This window comes from Talaromyces stipitatus, genomic scaffold, assembly GCF_000003125.1.
Source record: "Talaromyces stipitatus ATCC 10500 scf_1105507295515 genomic scaffold, whole genome shotgun sequence".
In the NCBI taxonomy this organism is placed as follows: Eukaryota; Fungi; Ascomycota; class Eurotiomycetes; order Eurotiales; family Trichocomaceae; genus Talaromyces; species Talaromyces stipitatus.
The window spans coordinates 1,545,112-1,563,271 of record NW_002990118.1 but is presented as its reverse complement, the minus strand read 5'-3'; the positions used below and the strand labels follow the sequence as shown (position 1 = coordinate 1,563,271).

The 18,160-nt window shown below is 45.7% G+C and overlaps 7 protein-coding genes across 7 annotated transcripts, besides 1 other annotated feature; 3 read left to right on the top strand and 4 right to left on the bottom strand.

Moving 5' to 3' along the window:
* Positions 1-133: 133 nt before the first annotated feature.
* TSTA_046040 (adventurous-gliding motility protein Z, putative) lies at positions 134-3,224 on the bottom strand (the record flags this gene model as incomplete). Its single annotated transcript, XM_002485057.1, has 1 exon — positions 134-3,224. The coding sequence occupies one exon, from the start codon at positions 3,222-3,224 to the stop codon at positions 630-632; it is 2,595 nt and encodes an 864-aa protein (XP_002485102.1). The 3' UTR covers positions 134-629.
* A 571-nt stretch (positions 3,225-3,795) lies between these two features.
* Positions 3,796-5,866, top strand: TSTA_046030 (AAA family ATPase Rvb2/Reptin, putative). Its single transcript, XM_002485056.1, has 3 exons — positions 3,796-3,956; positions 4,026-4,472; positions 4,543-5,866. Exons 1-3 carry the CDS (start codon positions 3,948-3,950, stop codon positions 5,491-5,493), a joined length of 1,407 nt encoding a protein of 468 aa, XP_002485101.1. The 5' UTR covers positions 3,796-3,947; the 3' UTR covers positions 5,494-5,866.
* On the bottom strand, positions 5,506-7,172 carry TSTA_046020 (uncharacterized protein; the record flags this gene model as incomplete). Its single annotated transcript, XM_002485055.1, has 2 exons — positions 5,506-5,639; positions 5,789-7,172. The coding sequence occupies 2 exons, from the start codon at positions 7,170-7,172 to the stop codon at positions 5,506-5,508; spliced, it is 1,518 nt and encodes a 505-aa protein (XP_002485100.1).
* A 178-nt stretch (positions 7,173-7,350) lies between these two features.
* TSTA_046010 (ubiquitin fusion degradation protein Ufd1, putative) lies at positions 7,351-8,872 on the top strand. The gene is made up of 3 exons (XM_002485054.1): positions 7,351-7,538; positions 7,593-7,907; positions 7,959-8,872. Exons 1-3 carry the CDS (start codon positions 7,536-7,538, stop codon positions 8,781-8,783), a joined length of 1,143 nt encoding a protein of 380 aa, XP_002485099.1. The 5' UTR covers positions 7,351-7,535; the 3' UTR covers positions 8,784-8,872.
* A 1,809-nt stretch (positions 8,873-10,681) lies between these two features.
* Positions 10,682-10,726: a sequence feature (A-rich).
* A 3,282-nt stretch (positions 10,727-14,008) lies between these two features.
* Positions 14,009-15,075, top strand: TSTA_046000 (indole-diterpene biosynthesis protein PaxU, putative; the record flags this gene model as incomplete). The annotated part of the gene is made up of 2 exons (XM_002485053.1): positions 14,009-14,907; positions 14,979-15,075. 2 exons carry the CDS (start codon positions 14,009-14,011, stop codon positions 15,073-15,075), a joined length of 996 nt encoding a protein of 331 aa, XP_002485098.1.
* Positions 15,076-15,278: 203 nt separating this feature from the next.
* TSTA_045990 (uncharacterized protein) lies at positions 15,279-16,013 on the bottom strand (the record flags this gene model as incomplete). The annotated part of the gene is made up of 2 exons (XM_002485052.1): positions 15,279-15,672; positions 15,709-16,013. 2 exons carry the CDS (start codon positions 16,011-16,013, stop codon positions 15,279-15,281), a joined length of 699 nt encoding a protein of 232 aa, XP_002485097.1.
* A 272-nt stretch (positions 16,014-16,285) lies between these two features.
* On the bottom strand, positions 16,286-17,815 carry TSTA_045980 (uncharacterized protein; the record flags this gene model as incomplete). The annotated part of the gene is made up of 5 exons (XM_002485051.1): positions 16,286-16,789; positions 16,929-17,106; positions 17,153-17,373; positions 17,611-17,759; positions 17,803-17,815. 5 exons carry the CDS (start codon positions 17,813-17,815, stop codon positions 16,286-16,288), a joined length of 1,065 nt encoding a protein of 354 aa, XP_002485096.1.
* Between the last annotated feature and the right edge of the window lie 345 nt (positions 17,816-18,160).

Here is an 18,160-nt window from a genome sequence, read left to right as displayed (position 1 = left end):
GGTTAGCCCTAACTTCCCTACTAAGGTATCTGGCCCGATAGGTAGGACATCTTAGGACACAACGTGGACACATGAAGCAGAATTTTGGAGAATAGTACTATAAGAGGGAAGTGAGAGATATAATGGAACTTCTGGCTAATCGAGTTTTCGAGTAACATTGTGAAATGTAGAATTAGTCACAAGTGCAAAGCAAGTAGCGCTATACAATCCGATCTTCCCTCGATCCTAAAACACTGATATCCTTGTACTATCGTCACGAAAACAGCAGCCCCGCCGCATAAAAAGATAAGTGATTAGTTGCAAGCAGAAAACAAAAAATATTCAGGAAAACAAAGACTCCATTTCGTCTCTTCTCCGCCTGTTGCCCAGTGATGAACGCAGGGTATAACTCTCTATACAAGAATACAGTATATGCACGCTCCCATGGTATCTGCAAAATCGGAATAAACGCCTTATATCCGCGTCTCTTCAAAAAACATTTTTCGATGATGATAATGACGATGCCGCCGGAACGTAGAAGGGAAAAAATGGAAACAAAAAATTTGGACAGATACAGAACGGTAACGGGGAAATAATGCGTCTGCTAGGATGCCTGAGTTGAGGGTATGTAATGATCAATGGAGTGAGAGTCAATCGCCGTTGTTTACTAAATCCATCATAGATCTTTGCCGCTTTTTGTAAGGAGGCGGACCAGATCTTTCAATCATAGACGCTGGTCCACGAGGCGGGGCACTTCCAAATTTAGTCCTTGGTGACGAGAAAGGTAATGGACCCGAGAATTTCGTGAACTTTCGTTTATTCTTCTTCCTAGGGGGAAGACGATTGTCGTTGAATGGCCGTACATTCTCATCTTCATCGTCGTCCCTAGAGGGCTCACCAGACCAGTTGCTTGTCTGGGAAGGTGATCGGGATGGTTCTGACCTGGGTGATAAGGATTCACGGAATCGTCTTCCCAATGATGCTTTTGCTTGCTCCAGCTCATCGATCCTGAGTGCATGGTCCTCGAGAGTCATTTTCAAATGTTCATCCTCTGTAGCTCCCTGTTGGTCTTCCAGTCCTTTGATTGCCTTTTGGAGGTCCTCGATAGAACTGTAGGTGAATTTATCAAGTTGCTCATTGGCTCTTTGAAGATCCGACAACTCTAGTGTAGTCGCCTTGTGTTTATCCACTAGTTGTGTGAGCTGATAGTTCAAATTTTCAACGTGCTGTTGAAGCGCAACCTCCACATTCTCGATGCTCTGTTTGGTATCCTCCAAACCACTTGCAGTGAGTATATCACTGATTCTCTGCTCTATATTCTGTATTTGATCCTGGACTTCTTTCACCCGCGCAACCAGCTTCTGCTCAACAGTTTGTACTTTGCTTTCTGTTGACTGAGCTAGAGCTGTGTGATGATCCTTCTGCTGCCGTGTTTGAGCTTTCAATTCATCGACGTTGCCGGACATGGAAGCAAGTTCCCCGACCAGCCGATCCTTTTCCTTGGTCAGTTCACCCAAAGTCTGCAGTAGCTGCTCGTGTTTTTGCCGATTTTCTTCAACATATGAGGAGAGCTTTTGGTCCAATTTCTTGAGCTCAGCATAACTCTTCTGTAGTTCAGAGATTTTTTGGATAGCATCTTGCCAATTCTTTTGCATTTCAATCATTGCAGCTGAATTGGCACTGTCCGCTGTGTTTGGCTCGGCATTCGGGCGTATTTGCCTTGTTTGTGCTTGAAGAATGGTTAGTTGCTGCCTATGATTTTCAACGATATCGGGAAGCTCGCGAAGTCTTGAAATCTGCGCAAGATGCATCTCGATGACTTGAAATCTATCAACGACAGCACGTAACACAGGAGCGGGCGGAAATTGGTTTTGTATTAGAGGTATGGCCTGATGAGCGAGCGCCTCGGCAGTGATTGTACTGTAACGAGACTCAAGCGAGCGGACCGCAATCTCGACAGTTTCCATGCGTTGATTGTGTAGCTCTGCAGAATCTACCAAGCTGGCTACTGCTTCCAATTGCTTGAGTGGTCCATTGTCCTTCAACTGTGAAATCGCCTTCTCCAAATCAGAAGCTACTTCGGCTTTGATTTTACTAGTCGTTTCCTCCAGGTTTTTCTCCATCATCTTCTGCTTCTCCTCGATATCGTCGCACAAAATACGGTCTTTATATTCATTCAGTGCTTTCATGCCTTCTATCTCCTCTTTGATCTTAGCCACTTCCTTGTCAAGTAGCAACAACAACGTTTCGGTCTGGGCTGCAGTCCCGGATATGGGGCGATTTGCACCTTCGATTGCTTGAAGACGACTGACTATCTGGTTAACGCTCTTTGTCAAAACGTCATACCCGGGTGTAGGATTTGTTCCCTGAATTGACGATTCTAGAGTCTTAACACGCTCTTCTAACGCCTTCACAGTCGCTTGAGCGACGCCACTGGGTGTGCTCTGCCCCTCAACACTCTTGCGCGGAGAATCGTGGAATCTCGCAGGCGATCGCTCATTCGAGATAGCTTTTATGCGATCATGTATGCTGCCTATTTCTGAGAATATCTTGTCTATCCGCTCTCGAGTTCTTTTCACTGATTCAAAGTCATGATCCTGGTTTTGTTTGAGTTTTCGAAGAGTCTCGGCTTGAGATTCTAAAGCTCGATCCAGCTCCGTGGCCCGTTTGTCACTGGCTGCCCGAGAGTCTCTGGTAAACCTTAGCATTTCGTCTCTGACATTTTGAAGCGACTGCTTGGTGGACGTGCTTTCAGCTTGGATATCCTTCAGCACATCCGGGGATATGGTTTGGCCCTTTGATTCCATATCCACAAGCGCTGCAGCACGTTTAGTTAAATTTTTCTGATTTTCTTTGCGGGCAGTCAATTGTTCTTTGAGAGACTCAACATCCTTGCTCTGGGTTTCACGAATCCGACTAACGAGATCTCTCGCCGCTGGGAATTGGCTCAAGTTTCGAAGTTTTTCATAGTGTTGGTTAATGCCCAACTGAGCTTTCTTTGCCTTTGCATATTCGTTCTTAAGTGTAGTAGCAGTGGACACCTCTGAGGACAAGCTCGCTAGGCTTTCAATCAGCTTCTCTCCGTATGACTTGGGTTTCGCGGATGGTGTTGAGTCCGGGACATTGGGGACTGCAGAAGTAGCTGATGGGCCGGTTTCTGGTCTTGCGGCACGTCGCGGGTCGCGTGCCGGGAATTGTTTATTCGATTTTGCCGCGGGGGGGAAGGCTCTCGAGATCTCGGCCATATTGTATCACAGTTTGCCAGAGACTCTCAAGCCAGGATTGAAATTAGAAATCTATCTGATTATAAACATAATATTAGAAATCAAGTGCTTGCTCATGAGCAGGCACCAAAACTTCAAATGGGAGTGCAAAATGGCTCACCATGTGGAAGCCATAGTAAATGAAGAATATGTGAGTATCACAGGCTTCTTTTTATTTTGCTAAAAAAAAAAAAAATGAGCTTCAGCTTATACGGGAGATCGCCCTCCAATGTATAAGACAACAGACGAAGAGAATAGTAGGTGATAAGGGGATCAGACAGAGATGTGGTCAAGCTAAGAGATGATGAAATAACTTGACAAGCGTTCACCCTTTGTTTGGCGGCGCGAAGGATTTAGAAAATATTGGGATATCCAGTCTAGCCGGATTGGAAATAGTGGAGTAGAGGGCACCAATCAGGACGTGTCTGGTGGCTATCCGAGGAGTATGATTGGTGCATTACAGGAGTACATAAAGGCGGCCAGGAAGGCGGTGAGGAACAGGCTAAGGGCTCTGAGTTCTTGCCAGATTCTGGCGCGAGCTCATAATCAAATCAGACAGAGCTTCATCGACGAGAGCAATCAATTCATCCTTCTTTGCAAACGAACCCTTGAGTTAGAGCATCAAGCGATATTTTCGGTACACCTATTAGAGAGGAATTAAGGGGTGCAAAATTGTTCAAGGCTACTCGATAAGCCTCATTCAAGATGGCTGCTGTAAGTTCTTTTTCCAAAAAGCTCGCTCCGTCCGTGATGATCGTGATCGCTGACCTCAGGTTGTCCCAGCCTATTTCCACCATTGCCGAGAGCAAAGAGCTCCGCGGTCTCAATCTCATTGCAGCCCACTCGCACATTCGCGGCCTCGGTGTTGATCCGGATACATTACAGCCGAGGGCTTCCTCGCAGGGCCTTGTTGGTCAGGAGAAAGCGCGAAAAGCAGCGGCGGTTATCTTGCAGATGGTCAAGGCTGGGGATATTGCTGGACGTGCTGTATTAATTGCTGGACCTCCTAGCACGGGTAAAACCGCAATCGCCATGGGTATGGCTCAATCACTTGGCGCCGACGTGCCTTTTACCACCCTCGCAGCATCAGAAGTCTTCTCCCTGGGAATGTCGAAGACGGAAGCACTCACTCAGGCGTTTCGCAAATCTATCGGCGTGCGGATCAAGGAGGAAAGCGAAATTATTGAGGGTGAGGTGGTGGAAATCCAGATTGACCGAAGCGTTACAGGGGTATGTGAGATCAAACTTGTGTTGGTGTAAAGTGGGCGCGAAGTAAAAACAATGGTACTGACAAAATAAGGGCAATAAACAAGGAAAACTCACAATCAAGACCACCGATATGGAGACTATTTATGATATGGGTACCAAAATGATCGATTCAATGACTCGAGAACGTGTGATGGCCGGAGATGTCATCTCCATTGACAAGTCATCAGGCAAGATCACGAAACTGGGTCGATCTTATGCGCGCTCAAGAGACTACGACGCTATGGGCCCTGACGCCAAGTTTGTTCAGTGTCCGGAGGGCGAGCTTCAAGTCCGCAAAGAGATCGTACACACTGTCAGTCTTCATGAAATTGACGTTATCAATTCACGTTCACAAGGATTTCTTGCTCTTTTCTCGGGCGACACGGGTGAAATCAGAAGTGAGGTCCGAGATCAGATCAACACCAAAGTTGCTGAGTGGAAAGAAGAAGGTAAAGCCGAGATAATTCCCGGTGTTCTGTTTATTGATGAAGTTCACATGCTTGACATTGAGTGCTACTCTTATATCAACCGAGCTTTGGAAGCAGAGTTGGCCCCGATTGTTATCATGGCCAGCAACCGTGGCAACACACGTATTCGCGGGACCAACTACTCCTCACCACATGGTCTGCCCCTTGACTTACTAGACCGCGTGTCCATTATCAGCACCCAGCCTTACACAGCCGATGAAATCAGACAAATATTGGCCATTCGAGCTCAAGAGGAGGAGGTCGACTTGTCTCCTGACGCCCTTGCTCTGCTCACCAAGATAGGGCAGGAGTCTGGATTACGCTATGCCAGCAATATCATCACCACCTCACAGCTGCTGAGCGAGAAGCGAAAAGCCAAGGAAGTTAGCGTTGACGATATTCAACGCAGTTACCGACTGTTCTATGACCCTGCTCGAAGCGTCAAGTTCGTAAGCGAGTTCGAGAAGCGTTTCATCAATGAAACCGGCGACGTCAACCTTGCATACACGAATGGTGACGCAATGGAAATTTCGTAGAGCTACATCCTTTCATCTCTTTTGTTTTGATTTGAGTTTTATGTCCACAATTCTTGTGACGGCGTACCTAGAGTGGCGATCTTTTGACGGTGGTTTGGATTTCAAAAGCAGCCCTTGTTTCTTTTCGTATGGACGGGGACTCTTCTCTACGAAGCATTTCTGATGTTTATTAAAATGTATGATATGACCATTTAAGCGCATTAATGGTATCTGGAGCTATATCCTGGCATTTTGAACAGTATAATATCGTACAAGCTCAATATGACAAATCCACATCATAAGAACGTAGTAACACCGCTCCAGTCATCCTCCGCACCCCCTACTCGGCGAAATTCTACTCCCTCCCCAAAATATCCCGCGTCATTCCATGACTGCATCATAGCACTATCGTAGGGGCCATGCGTCTCACCCCCGTCCCGCGCGTCAGACCATCTATACTCCCATAGTGTGCCTGAATCTGCAGCTTTGTTGCCGTCTGCAACCTGAGTGTCATCCACTTCAGGTGGATCAACCCAATCTTCGCCCGTTTCACGCTTAAACTGTCGAGTAAGCATCTCCCTCTCTTGATCGTATATCTCTGTTTGGCCTCTCGTTAAGAGCAGGTCGGCTGCGCCTGTTACGTCGTCAATAGCCTTCTTTCGCGCTGTTTCTTCGGGATTCTCTTCTGTCATTTCGACATCTTCATCTCCGTTGCTTTCTGCTTTTGACTTCTTATTTTTACTCTTGTTCTTTAGCTGCCATTTCGGTTTCTTGCGAAGACCTTTGCCTAATCGCGCAAGCGCTTCCAGGACCGTCTCCCCGCGTTGCATGTGCGTGATAAGTGTCCGTAAAAGATCGGCCGCAAGTATACTATCATTCTTCTTGTCGCGTTCTCTTCGTTCATTCTCCCTCTTGTCGGCCGCTTCTTTGGCGCGACGAATATCCTTCTTCGAAACACCATCCAGCCATGTATCGTGAATCGCGTCGGGATCTGCAGCTTTCCGGACGTAATTCCCTTGCTCATCGAACCGACCTTCTTCTTGTTCCGCGCGCATGTTGAATGCATCTATCAACGGCGCATGTGTCTTTTTTCCACCTGCTCCAACCTCCTCATCCATGCCCTCATCGACTCGCGCTCGCTCCGTTTCATCAACTTCGCTTTCACTCTCACTCTCCACATCTTCTGCCCCTCGCACATCAAGTGGTCTCGACAGGTCGACATGAACAGCACGACCACCTCGCGATTTATTTGCTTGCCCTTCTATTTCATCATCCCTTAAAAAGCGCACGTTTTTCTTGTTTTTCCTATAAGCTTCATCTTCTCCCATCTCCTCTTCGACCTCTTCTTCCATATCATCTGCAAACATATCATCGTCGTCATCGCCACCAGCTTGTTGTTTCTGTTGTCGCCGCTTAGCTCTAGCTTTAGCTTCTACTCGCGCATCGAATCCCTCGTTTTCGCTGTCTGATTGATACCCATCTAGATTAACTGCATTGCGACGAACGCCTTGGCCTCGACGACCGATTTCGTCTGCGTCTAGGACGGCGTCATCCTCGAGCTCGTCTGGTGCTAGTGCGGATGGGTTGCGTAGATCGAAGCGTGGTTTCTTGGTATTTGAGGGCCCGTCAAGTTCGTCTTCCGCTTGGTGGGTGCGAGCGTAATCCTCGCCGGCGCGTTTCGGCCGTACTGATCTGGACATGGTGTTACGTATTTTTAAATAACTTTTCAAGGTCGCAAAAATATTGGTGAAGCTGTTGTGACAAGAGAAAATTAAATGTTCATTGAACCGAGCTATCGTTAAGTCCGGGGTCGGAGCGGAAAATCATCCTTCCCATTTGCGTCACCAACAGCTTTTGGATTATCGATATTCGGAGTTCATCCTAGGCTACTATTTCTGTTCTGCTTTCTTCTTCATCTCAACCATTTTTCTTAGAATATTACATCTGTCATACACATATATTCTGATCAATCTTATTTGAACGCCATTTGTGTTGCCACTCTGAGCCTCCACCAGCTTCCCCGCACCGCGCTTCTGAACTGCTTGCTGAGCAAGTAACACCCAATGGTACTCATCTAATCTTCACACAGTCATTAACTACGTACTAATACTTGTCAACAGTATCGCTCAGGCTTCCTTGACCCAGACGCCATGGACGGTATCCTAAGCGGTGCCATTCGTTACGGAGCACCCACCCGTCGATTCGATGAATACTACAGATGTTATCCAGTGGCCATGCTGCCCGGCCCTGTGCGAGAGAATGTCAATCACGGAGGCAAGGTGATCATGCCGCCTAGTGCTTTGGACAAGTTGACACGACTACACATTACATATCCGATGTTGTTTGAGTTGCATAACGGAGCCAAGGAACGGATGACACATGCTGGTGTTTTGGAGTTTATTGCAGAGGAGGGAAAGATATATCTACCTTTCTGGGTATGTCTCATTCGTTTGTTATCGGATTATACTTATACTGACTGCTATCAGTTGATGCAAACTCTACTTCTAGAGCCAGGCGACTTGATCCAGGTCAAATCAACCGACCTCCCACCTGGCCGATTCATCAAACTTCAGCCCCAGTCAACCTCCTTCCTGGACATAAGCGACCCGAAAGCAGTGCTAGAAAATGCATTCCGAAACTTCTCTTGCCTTACCAAAGGAGACGTGTTCACATTCGCCTACAACGACCAAATATATGAAATTGCAGTTTTGGACGTCAAGCCAGACGGTGACAAGAAAGCTATTTCAGTGCTAGAAACGGATCTAGAAGTCGACTTTGCGCCTCCCGTGGGATATGAAGAACCGACTCGTACGAGCGGCACAAGCACACCACGCAGTGGTCAGATTCCTGCGCTTCATGGCGGTCTGGTTCATTCTCATGGAAGCATGGCTCAAGCCATCAACTACGCCGCTATTGCCCCCGAGTCAAGCGACGTGACAAAGGGTGCCAAAGCAGTATCATCGAACTTTCTTTCTGGTGGACACCGACTGAATGCCAAGAAGAGCAGCAAAACGCCTACCCCACAACCCAATACACCCGTTGCAGGTAGCTCAACGAACCCTAAACATCCGCCTCCTACACGAAAGACGAATGGTCCACAACCACTACGCCTTGGGCCCAACAAACTCTTCTTTGGCTATGCTATCAAGCCAGTTCCAAAGCGTGACGAAGAGGGCAAGATCATCACAGAGGCTGACGACAAGCCCAAGTTTCAGGGACAAGGGCAGACGCTGCGAGCGCGGAAGAAGGGAACTGGGGGTGATTCAGCAACACCAACATCTGGAAGTGATGTCGAAGGTCGAAAGCGATAAACCTTTGCAATCTACGTCTATCAAAGCTAGATCATAGTATCCTTTCTTCTTATGTTTGAGCATGGGAGGTGAAACGGCGTTCAGGCAGTCATACATGTCATCTAAATTCGAGTCTTGAATATCATTCATATAAGATGGTCCATGCTCTCTCTCCTAGGATCGAACTGGTAAACAACCATGTCGTCATCAACCTACGCCCGGCCGGCCACAAACCTTAGGCATCTCTTTACGCCCAGCTTCCATTTACCTCCCTTTTTTCCCCTCTTTTTTTTCTCCCTTTCAGTACCTAACACCCAATGGCCTAGCGCCCAAAACGCCGGATTGGTCCGTAGCATAACTTCTGCTATGGGGACGCGCATAGTTAAAGCTGGCTCCCGCTCATTGGTCCTGATTCTTTGTCTCTTTGAGACACCCTGTATAAGATCAGACTAAATCCGGGCTAAACCAGCCTAGAAAGCATAGATATAAGACGATATATGAAGATTTCTAGCTGCTCATTGTGGACTTAGGCACTCGATACAGTATCGGAATTTTTGAAGCAAACCATACAAACAATACTTCTTTTTTTTTCTTGCCTACCTTACATTCAAGCGGATTTCGCCGGGTCAGGGATCGATTCCCTCTCAGTCCCGTTTTTTTTTTTTCTCTTCTTCTTTTCATTTTGTACTTCTTTGCTTACCATCGTTCTACTTTCTTTCCCACGAGCTTTTCGACAAATCAGGACAGGCTGAGGACGATTTCATCTACTATGATCAGAGATTCAGGGGTAATGCGACGAAGAGTCGATAATGTGGGTGACAAGACAGGAGCTATCGTTGGCTGTCGAGCTGTATACATCACAGAGACTAGGCATAGTAACTGGCTAGGTAGTTTTCAGCATCTCCAAATGGCATTCACCATTCACAGTGTATCAGACTACGATATGAGTAACTCTTTCCAATGTACAAACGTGGTAAGCGGTATATATTACACAATGCCTCACAACGCAACGTCCCGCCACGATATTCCTACATGGTGAGCTCATAGACCACGGTTATGGGTGATATAGTACCTATGACCCGATGACCTAGCGGTCAAACGCTCAGTTGTTACGGCCACTTGTTGCCATGGACGCGTGGCGTTTGCTCCTGGTATCAGGGAGATATTCTGATACTGTCAGATCTCGCTGGCATAAATAAAACGGCTATTAGAATTCTGTTTTGTTTTTGCCGACCAGCGAAAAGAAAGGTTTCTGGTGTGACTGGCCTAAAGTGTGAGACTGTCTAGTAACCATCTACAGTCATAGGTATGGATACGTATCGCCCAATCTTTCTAACCACAAGCACAAGATCGAGTCCTGGACTCCCCTTTCCTTTTTCTTTCTTTACTTTTTCTTGTTCCCCCTTTCTTCAGATCTTTCACATATGATAAGATGTCATGAGTCTTCTGACATCGACCTACTCGTAAATGCGATGACTTTCAGTACTAGACCCAGCGCTTGTCGTTAAATGTGCGTACGGTGGCTGAGGAAGGGAGGCCATAGAGTAGGCACTCTTGGTTTATATAAGCAGACCAATCCCTCGAACAGAGATACGATGACATACTAGGAAGGAAGCTCCAGACTCCCCAGGCCAGCCACACTCTTCCAAGCCACGGGATATCCACAGCAGTTATGACAAACACTTCTCAGCCTCCCCTTCCTGGACATGAGAACCAGATATCTTCCATCCCTAGCACCTAGGTCCAATTAGTGCAGTAGTTAAGAGCTCTGAGAACAATCCTAAAAAGATTCCCATGCATTGTCGTTTCAAAACACTGACTGAAAACTAATTGATCCGTTCAAACGATCCATTGAATAATTCGTCCATGCTGCTTGGGTACTCTAGTCTTTAGCACTTTCACTCTTCGAGTCCATGGACTCTCTTTTTCTTTTTTACTCCTTTTTTTTTCTTTTTCTTATTTTTACTGCTGTTGCGGTTGTGCCTTGAAATTTTGGCCTAGGAATTGAAGTAATGTTCTGATAGGAGTCTCGGTATCAATGTCTATTCAGCGGAGCATCTCCATTGTTGGCTCAAATATGACGGAGTCGATTACCAGATGCCTCTCAATACAGGTATATAGCCAATTTTAGAAGCATCAAAGAAGCTGCAGTAGTTCAATTCCGATACATATCAATGGGCTTGGACTCTGAAGATAACTGTGGAACTGGAAACTCTCGACCACTCTACCGCTAACATAACCTGGAAATATGTAGAACTTGCCCATCAATAGTGCAGCACATCATCTCGCTCCGGTTGAGCCGCCCTCGCCCTCCCCCCCCCCCTTCTCTTCCTCGTATGACCTCTCGGACTACCCGCGTCGGATAACTGTTGAAACAACCTCCTTTTAACCATAAAGATATTGAGATGAAGGTCAAATCAACCTTTAAGCGAAGTGGATATGTAAGTTTATATAGTGGATATGGTCCGCTGTAGACCTCGGGATTTGAAGTGGATATACCCTAACATAGCGGACACGGAGATAGTGGGTATGTATATCCTTAATGTCGTCAATATATAAACATGTAGACCTACATTCGATTTATCACAAATCACAAAATACGGCCAAATAACCTGGAGACTAAGAAGGGTACATGTTACCTGTCAGAGAATCTAGCCGGGTCATCGATCGTCTCGCCAAGCTAGGGGATCAGCAGTCAAGATTATCCTTTTGCTCCTTTCTCTTCCTTTTTTGATGTACCGCCATTTATAGACTGTCTATACCCTTTACAATCGGATTTAGCTACATATTTAGGAATATGTAAGTTGGGTCATTTGAAAAGGGGCTACGCGAAACAATTATTATGTCATCTGCTCTTGGGGTAACGTTAGTTGGCGCTAGGCAGCATATAACCCAGGACGTCCTTTCTCTGTTCAAGAAAGAGCCAAAGTGGTTGAGCGGTTGGCGTGGTCACGATAGGCCTGACGCAGGCCTGCATGCATCGTCAGCTATATCGTTACCCTTACCCACCTGGTTTCGAACCGGCTTTTGATTCTTCCTCTTCTTTTTCTCTCCTGGTCTCTCTCTACTTTTCCTTCCCTCCCTCCCCCTTTGCTTTTATTTCTTGATATGGTATTCTACATTATTTGTGCAGGATAATTTATTCAAAGCAGTCGCGTTCGTGGATTTGTAACCCCTGAATTACAATACAAACATGTATGTAGACGACCCCTTTCCACTCATGCTGTCTCTTGTAACTCCATGTATCTTAGCAAGGCCTTCATCTAAGGTGTTTTGTTATCATTGATGGTACAACTAGAGAAGCTATATTGTAGTATTCGTGTACAGACATATCTGGCCTTTTTTCCCTCTTCACCTTTCATGTTTTGTAAATTCAGGTCGTATCGAGGCTTTCCTGAAAACCATGCCAAGAGACATTCTTATCATCCAGTTTAATAGAGCCACTGTATTGTAGCATGCTTGTACTGCTGTCTATGGCCTCGATAGTTATACAGTCGTGCATCCGGACAAGTGCAACCTTCCCTCCATAACAAAAGACCAAGCTCCCCTTTTGCCCGTTCTGTGCCAAGTATCGTATAATGGTCACGTTCGTAATATCTTGAGAATTGTTCTTGTTCTGGTTGATATGGAGCATCTGGGTAGCAATGCAGTTGATTTGACGATTCAATAGGTGCGTATAAGCCGTTGGTTTTCTCGTTCGTGACCAAATGGGTATATGCTGACTTGATACCTCGAATGCTCCTTGTTTTTGTCAGTGTGTAATTGAGTCCAAGTGAATTCAGAAAAGAAATGTGTGCGGGTAATATGGTACAGTGATGGATAGCTAGATGATGTGACGGTTCGGTGTAAGGTTATTCAGAAGCAGGGAAGTTGTTCTAGTCATGGACAGGAAGGGTTGCTCTGATCACGTGGTCACGCCACGTCATATGGAAGTTGTGGAATAGCTTCATGTTCCTACCCTTTTCTTTTCCTTTCCTCATGCTTAGTTTTCTAGTCTTTTAGCTTCTAATGCAATATTGCTTGAGCCCTTACAGGTGAATGGTATCACTACTTGCCTGTGAGATGTAATGATTTGTAATCTCAATATAGAGCGCGCTACCAGTCTGTAGGACAATGTAACAAAGTCATTAACGCACAAGACAAAAGTATATGTGTGTCGTAAACCTTGGTTGACAGGTAAGTCAGATCAGAGTAGACTTCTCACTTAACTAAGTTTCGGTGGTATTCTGCTAACGAGAGTGTCACAGAGACGAGGATCGAGTTACATCAAAGAGACAATGAGAGAGAAGTAACTGTGTTGACTAGCTTAAAGTGATCCGTGTACAGTATGTACTCTTATACCCTAGGTTGTACAGTTAATAAAAGATAGTGGAGTATAACTAAATACATGGTAAATGACTGTCCTTATAAATCCATTCCTTAACGAATCCCTGTAGTAAATCACTAATTCATTATTTTGAATCACTGATTAGTCCCTAACCCTAACTTGTCCTGGTTTGGTTTGGTTCAGTTCTTAGCTTCACGTTATCCTATGATAGGTAAAGCCCTAGTTAAGCTACACTGTCTTAAGTAAGTGAGATAAATCTAGTTATTGGCTGTGACGTGCTAACTCTCTGACAATGTGGCCAATAGTAGAAAGATGAAGTGATTCGACAAGAATGACTTGAGTTCTTCCTGCTGAGAGTCTTGTTAGATGGCCTAAGGCTACCAAAAGCTCGTTTATAGCCCACTGTATTCTTTTCTCTCCCATCCATACAGAGCCCAAGAGAACAGTGGTAAGCCCTCTCTCAGCCCTGGGGGCCTATGCCACATATTGCCAAAACGGATCTGTTCGTAGATCGACTCGCCCAGGGCTCCCTGTCTGGCCTTGGCCGTTCCTTTTTTTTTTTTTTCCCCTTCATTCTTTACTTTTTGGCTCATCATCTTTTTTATATATCATCTTTGTCAACTTGATACGATACGCAGTTATACGTATTATTGCATACAACTAAGCTCAGATAGGCTAGCGCAAAGATCTGGCTTGTAGAAGTGGACCGTACCGGGATTTGATCCAAGGTACGAAACTCTATCTCAACGCACTCTCTGAGCCTCGGCACAGAACTGGAAGATTTGGGGTGTATTTTTATCATAGAGTAAGTACTCTCGAGCTGTTATTCAGCTCATTCTAGTCTAAGTGCGCAACCATCGTGGGGTTATTCTATACCTCCGTTCATGACTCCCGACCCAAGCTTTCAGAAGATTCCGGAATGTCACCAAATATGGAGAAATTCGATCCACTCTCGCCATTCAATCGTCTTGCACCCTCAATTTATGTCATGGAACCACGAAGAGAACCCACAAAAGACGACAAGAGCCCTTCGACAATTCTCCTACCGTTCTGGATGAATGCACCTCCACGCGCAGCAGTTAAATACGTCGTTAAATATGCCGAGCTCGTTCCCTCAGCACGCATCATCTTCTTACTTACCGACACACGAGATTTCTACATCTCACGAGCTGCTCATGAGCTTCGATTGAAGCCTGTAATCGATATTCTCGCTGCTGCCCTGGCTGACAAGGAGGAAACATCAGAAAACGCATGTGATAATGCAGTATACATCCATCTTTTCTCCAACGGCGGCGTATTCGCAACAGCTCAGTTGTTACAAGCATACAAAACTGCTACGGGTAGGCCATTACGAGTGTCAAACATGATCTTGGATAGTGCACCCGGTCGACCGACACCGTCATTATCTATCAAGGCATTATCATTCGGTCTCCCGCAGACGATTATCCTCCGACAGCTCAGTTACGCGCTATTGACTGCCATGATATGGAGCACATACCTAAGCCGAAAATTCTTGAGCATGATGTGGAGATTATTCTGGAAACAACCTGACAAAAATGATGGTGTCGTTTACGGCGATGATCCATTAACATATACGCGAAAGACGATTTTGGATCCTGAGTTTGTTGTCGCGAGAACCTCAGCAGAGAGGACTAGGATGTGTTATATATATTCGGATTCGGATGAGTTGGTACCTTGGAAGGATGTCGAGGAACATGCGGCTCTGGCGTCGAACAGTAAGAATGGGGCTAAGGTTGTGGAAATGGAGCGGTTCAGTGGGACGCCGCATGTTGGGCATATGAGAAGTGATCCAGAGAGGTACTGGCGAATTATTGAGAAATATTTGACATAATCTTGGAAGTAGATACATTTAATATTAAATACAACAGACTTGGTTATAACCATCAGACTACTCTGCGTCTACCTAAGATTATCGCAGCAGGTATGGAAGGATTAGACAGCGCACTAACATGCCCTCTGATTTGACTTTGATAACTGTAAGCACTTCTTGGTACCAAAATAGAAGTGATGATTTGGATATGGAGAGGTCTTCCGCTGTCCAAAGCCGGAATTTATCTCTTAACCGTGAAGTATAGCAGAGCGCGGGCGCCCCCATAACGATTACAAATAAATAAGATCTACTGTAAGCACATGGGTGGACTTCAGAAATTCACGTAATAAATTGCCTTCTAGTCTTCACTCTGACTACTCATCTCCTCCCTCTCAATAGCCTTCTGAAACATAGTCATCGCATCTTCAATGAGCTTTTTGACAACAGAAATCTGTTCCTCTTTATGTGCTGCGTGTGCAGCCTGAAGAGCCGTAGGATAAGTAGGATAATTTCCATGGTCGAGTCTGAGGCTGATAATTGCTCCGGCCTTTAACAGAACACTTACTACCTGTATACGACCCATGGATGCTACCACAGCTAAGGGACTGCCATACTTTCCCGTCTTGGATCGCAGATTCACATCGACTACTTTTGTGATCAGCTCTTCGACCAATTCCCAATCACCCCTCCATGTGGCTGCTTCCAAGGCACTGCCATACAATCCAGCTTTGAGACTTTGTTCACTTTCGCTTCTTTTTTAATAAGCAAGGTAATAGTCTCAACCGAACAAAGTCCTCAAAGCCGGGTACTTTGGAACTGCACTGATTGCTGCTACTGCTAGCGCGCTAACATAATATCCGCTGTTGGCCTCCAAGTCCACAACCGCACCCTGTTCAATACGTAATTTGACAGCATCAACGTTTTTGGATTTAGGAGCAGCAGCAATCAGTGCGGTTCCATGGCGCCCAGCTTTGAGAACTTTATTCACCTCCGCGCCTTTTTTCAAAAGTATGTTGATAGCATCAATCTCTCCCGCAAATGGTGCTGTTGGTAGCACGCTACCATATCTTCCGCTAGTAATTTTCGGGCCCATAAGCATACCGGATGTTAATATTCCAGTATATATGCCCCTCTATTGGGCTGAAAGTTCACGTCCGCCCCTTTTTCAATGAGAAGCCTGACAAGATCCATGTTTCCTTCAGGCGCTGCTATTGTCAGAGGTCCAACTACCGCAGCTGGTGATCTGGCTTCCATACCCCGTCTTATAAGAGTCTCGCAAATTGATTGCTTCCCCCTTTGGTCGCAATCTCTAGGAGATTTTCACCAGCGTCGTTGACTACCGATAGCGAAATTTCAATTTCTTCGTCATTCCACCAGGGCATATGATGAAAAACGGCACATCGTTAAGACATGAAATTTGGCTGGATAAATCCCTGGTTTAAAGGCAGCGTCCAAGCCGAATCCGTTTATCCATATATCCACATAACCAGGCGAGTCAGTATGCCAGCTTCGATACTGCACACTTCTCTCCTTTGGAGAGCCAAGGAACGTCTTCAGCAAGTGGGACAATTCATGATCTCCTTTCGATTTGATTTGCGTATAGGCGGGATATACCCAGCATCCACTGGAGTAGTTCTCTAACCGATGGGGGAAACTCAACGTCGTGGTAGACTGATTACTCCGTTTATCTGACTCTCCATCTGACTCCTCATCTGATTGTTGAGGGATGTGGCTGACATCTTCCTTGTATGTCTCAATTAGGTATTGAAGGCAAACTTCAGCGGCATAGGGATGAGCTTGTTTGAGACTGAAATGTTTCTCCTCAAGATGTTCAACTAACGAAAGATGGGAAAACTTCCACACTTTTCTCTGTGAATCGTGAACGAGCAGATGGTTACAGAGTTATAAAAAAGATGTCTCCGCGATTTCTGCGACCATACCTCCTGTCAGTCCAAACGGATTATTATAGAAGTGTTTCGCTGTTCAAAAGTTCGCGGGCACACATTACCCACTCGAATGCTCGAGCCGCCAACTCCTTGTCATGTGGGTGTCCATTTCGTATCTTGCCGTAGATCTCATTGTAGGTGACTCTCAGATTCTTTGGGAGTTTTCCAAGCCTGTCTCTAATGGCGTCCATGGCGGTGAGTTCAAGGAGCTGTTTTACCTGCAGATTCGCCCATTGGAATCTGTATCAGGAACAACCACTTGTATCAGGGGGCTTTGCCTACTTACATTCCGTCGCTGCTGCGGGAAAGAGCCTGTTTAATCTCTTCTTGCAATGAGTTAGGCATCTCTCCCCAGTTCTCATGCTTGATAATCTCCTTGCTGATAAATGCATGGATATCCCTTTCGTTATGTTTTGCTTGGATTTCGACGTTGGGTAAATTCTGAAATGCAGTCTGAATGTCTCCGTCACGTCGCCTAGAAAGGAAAAACTTGACGGGCTTCTCAGACTGCGAAATTAGAAACTTCATCGTCTCGATTATATCTCTGCGTGGATGCGGCTCACACTCATCCAGAGCATCCAGTACAAAAGTTGTTGCATTGTACAAATTGACTACTTCCAGTAGGTGCTCTCTACAAGTGTCGAATGTAAGCTCTGATCCACTTTGGACACGCGTATGGTATAGATCTCGAGGCGCATTACGAACTACTTCCGATCCTCCCGAGCTCTTTGACGGCTAACGTACATAGCTTCCCAGGACCGAAAGTGGCTTCTGACGCTCTGTTTCATATTTAATGCGGTAAAAGAATGCAAAACCTTGATTGGAAGCATTGTCGAATTGAGCCCGGGTGATATGAACAACCTTGGATGCTAGAAAAGCTTTACCGGCACCAGCTGTAACAATTAGATAAAAGCTTGCAAACAAAAGGGAATAAACTTACGAGAACCATGAAGTCACAACACAACCGACGAGTCACTCTTCTGCCAGTTGATAAAATTCTGCTTTCTAGCAACGACTCACATGTTCCCCCGGTCCGTGCCTCCTTGACAGTGTCGTGGTATTTACCGTAAGGTAGAGAGGAGATTCAATTCAGAATCGTCATGCGTTCGTCGAATTCAGTTCTTTGAAAGCGTGAGTGGAAAATCACACTAAACATTACTGTCAGCTAAAGTCTTTCCACAGGTGAGGATGAAGTCTTGTAAAACCATGGAGACTGATGTAAGAAGTAGGAGGGGAACAGAAAGATATAAACAACAACTACTTACGCTTGATCGACATTAAGAGCACGAGACAG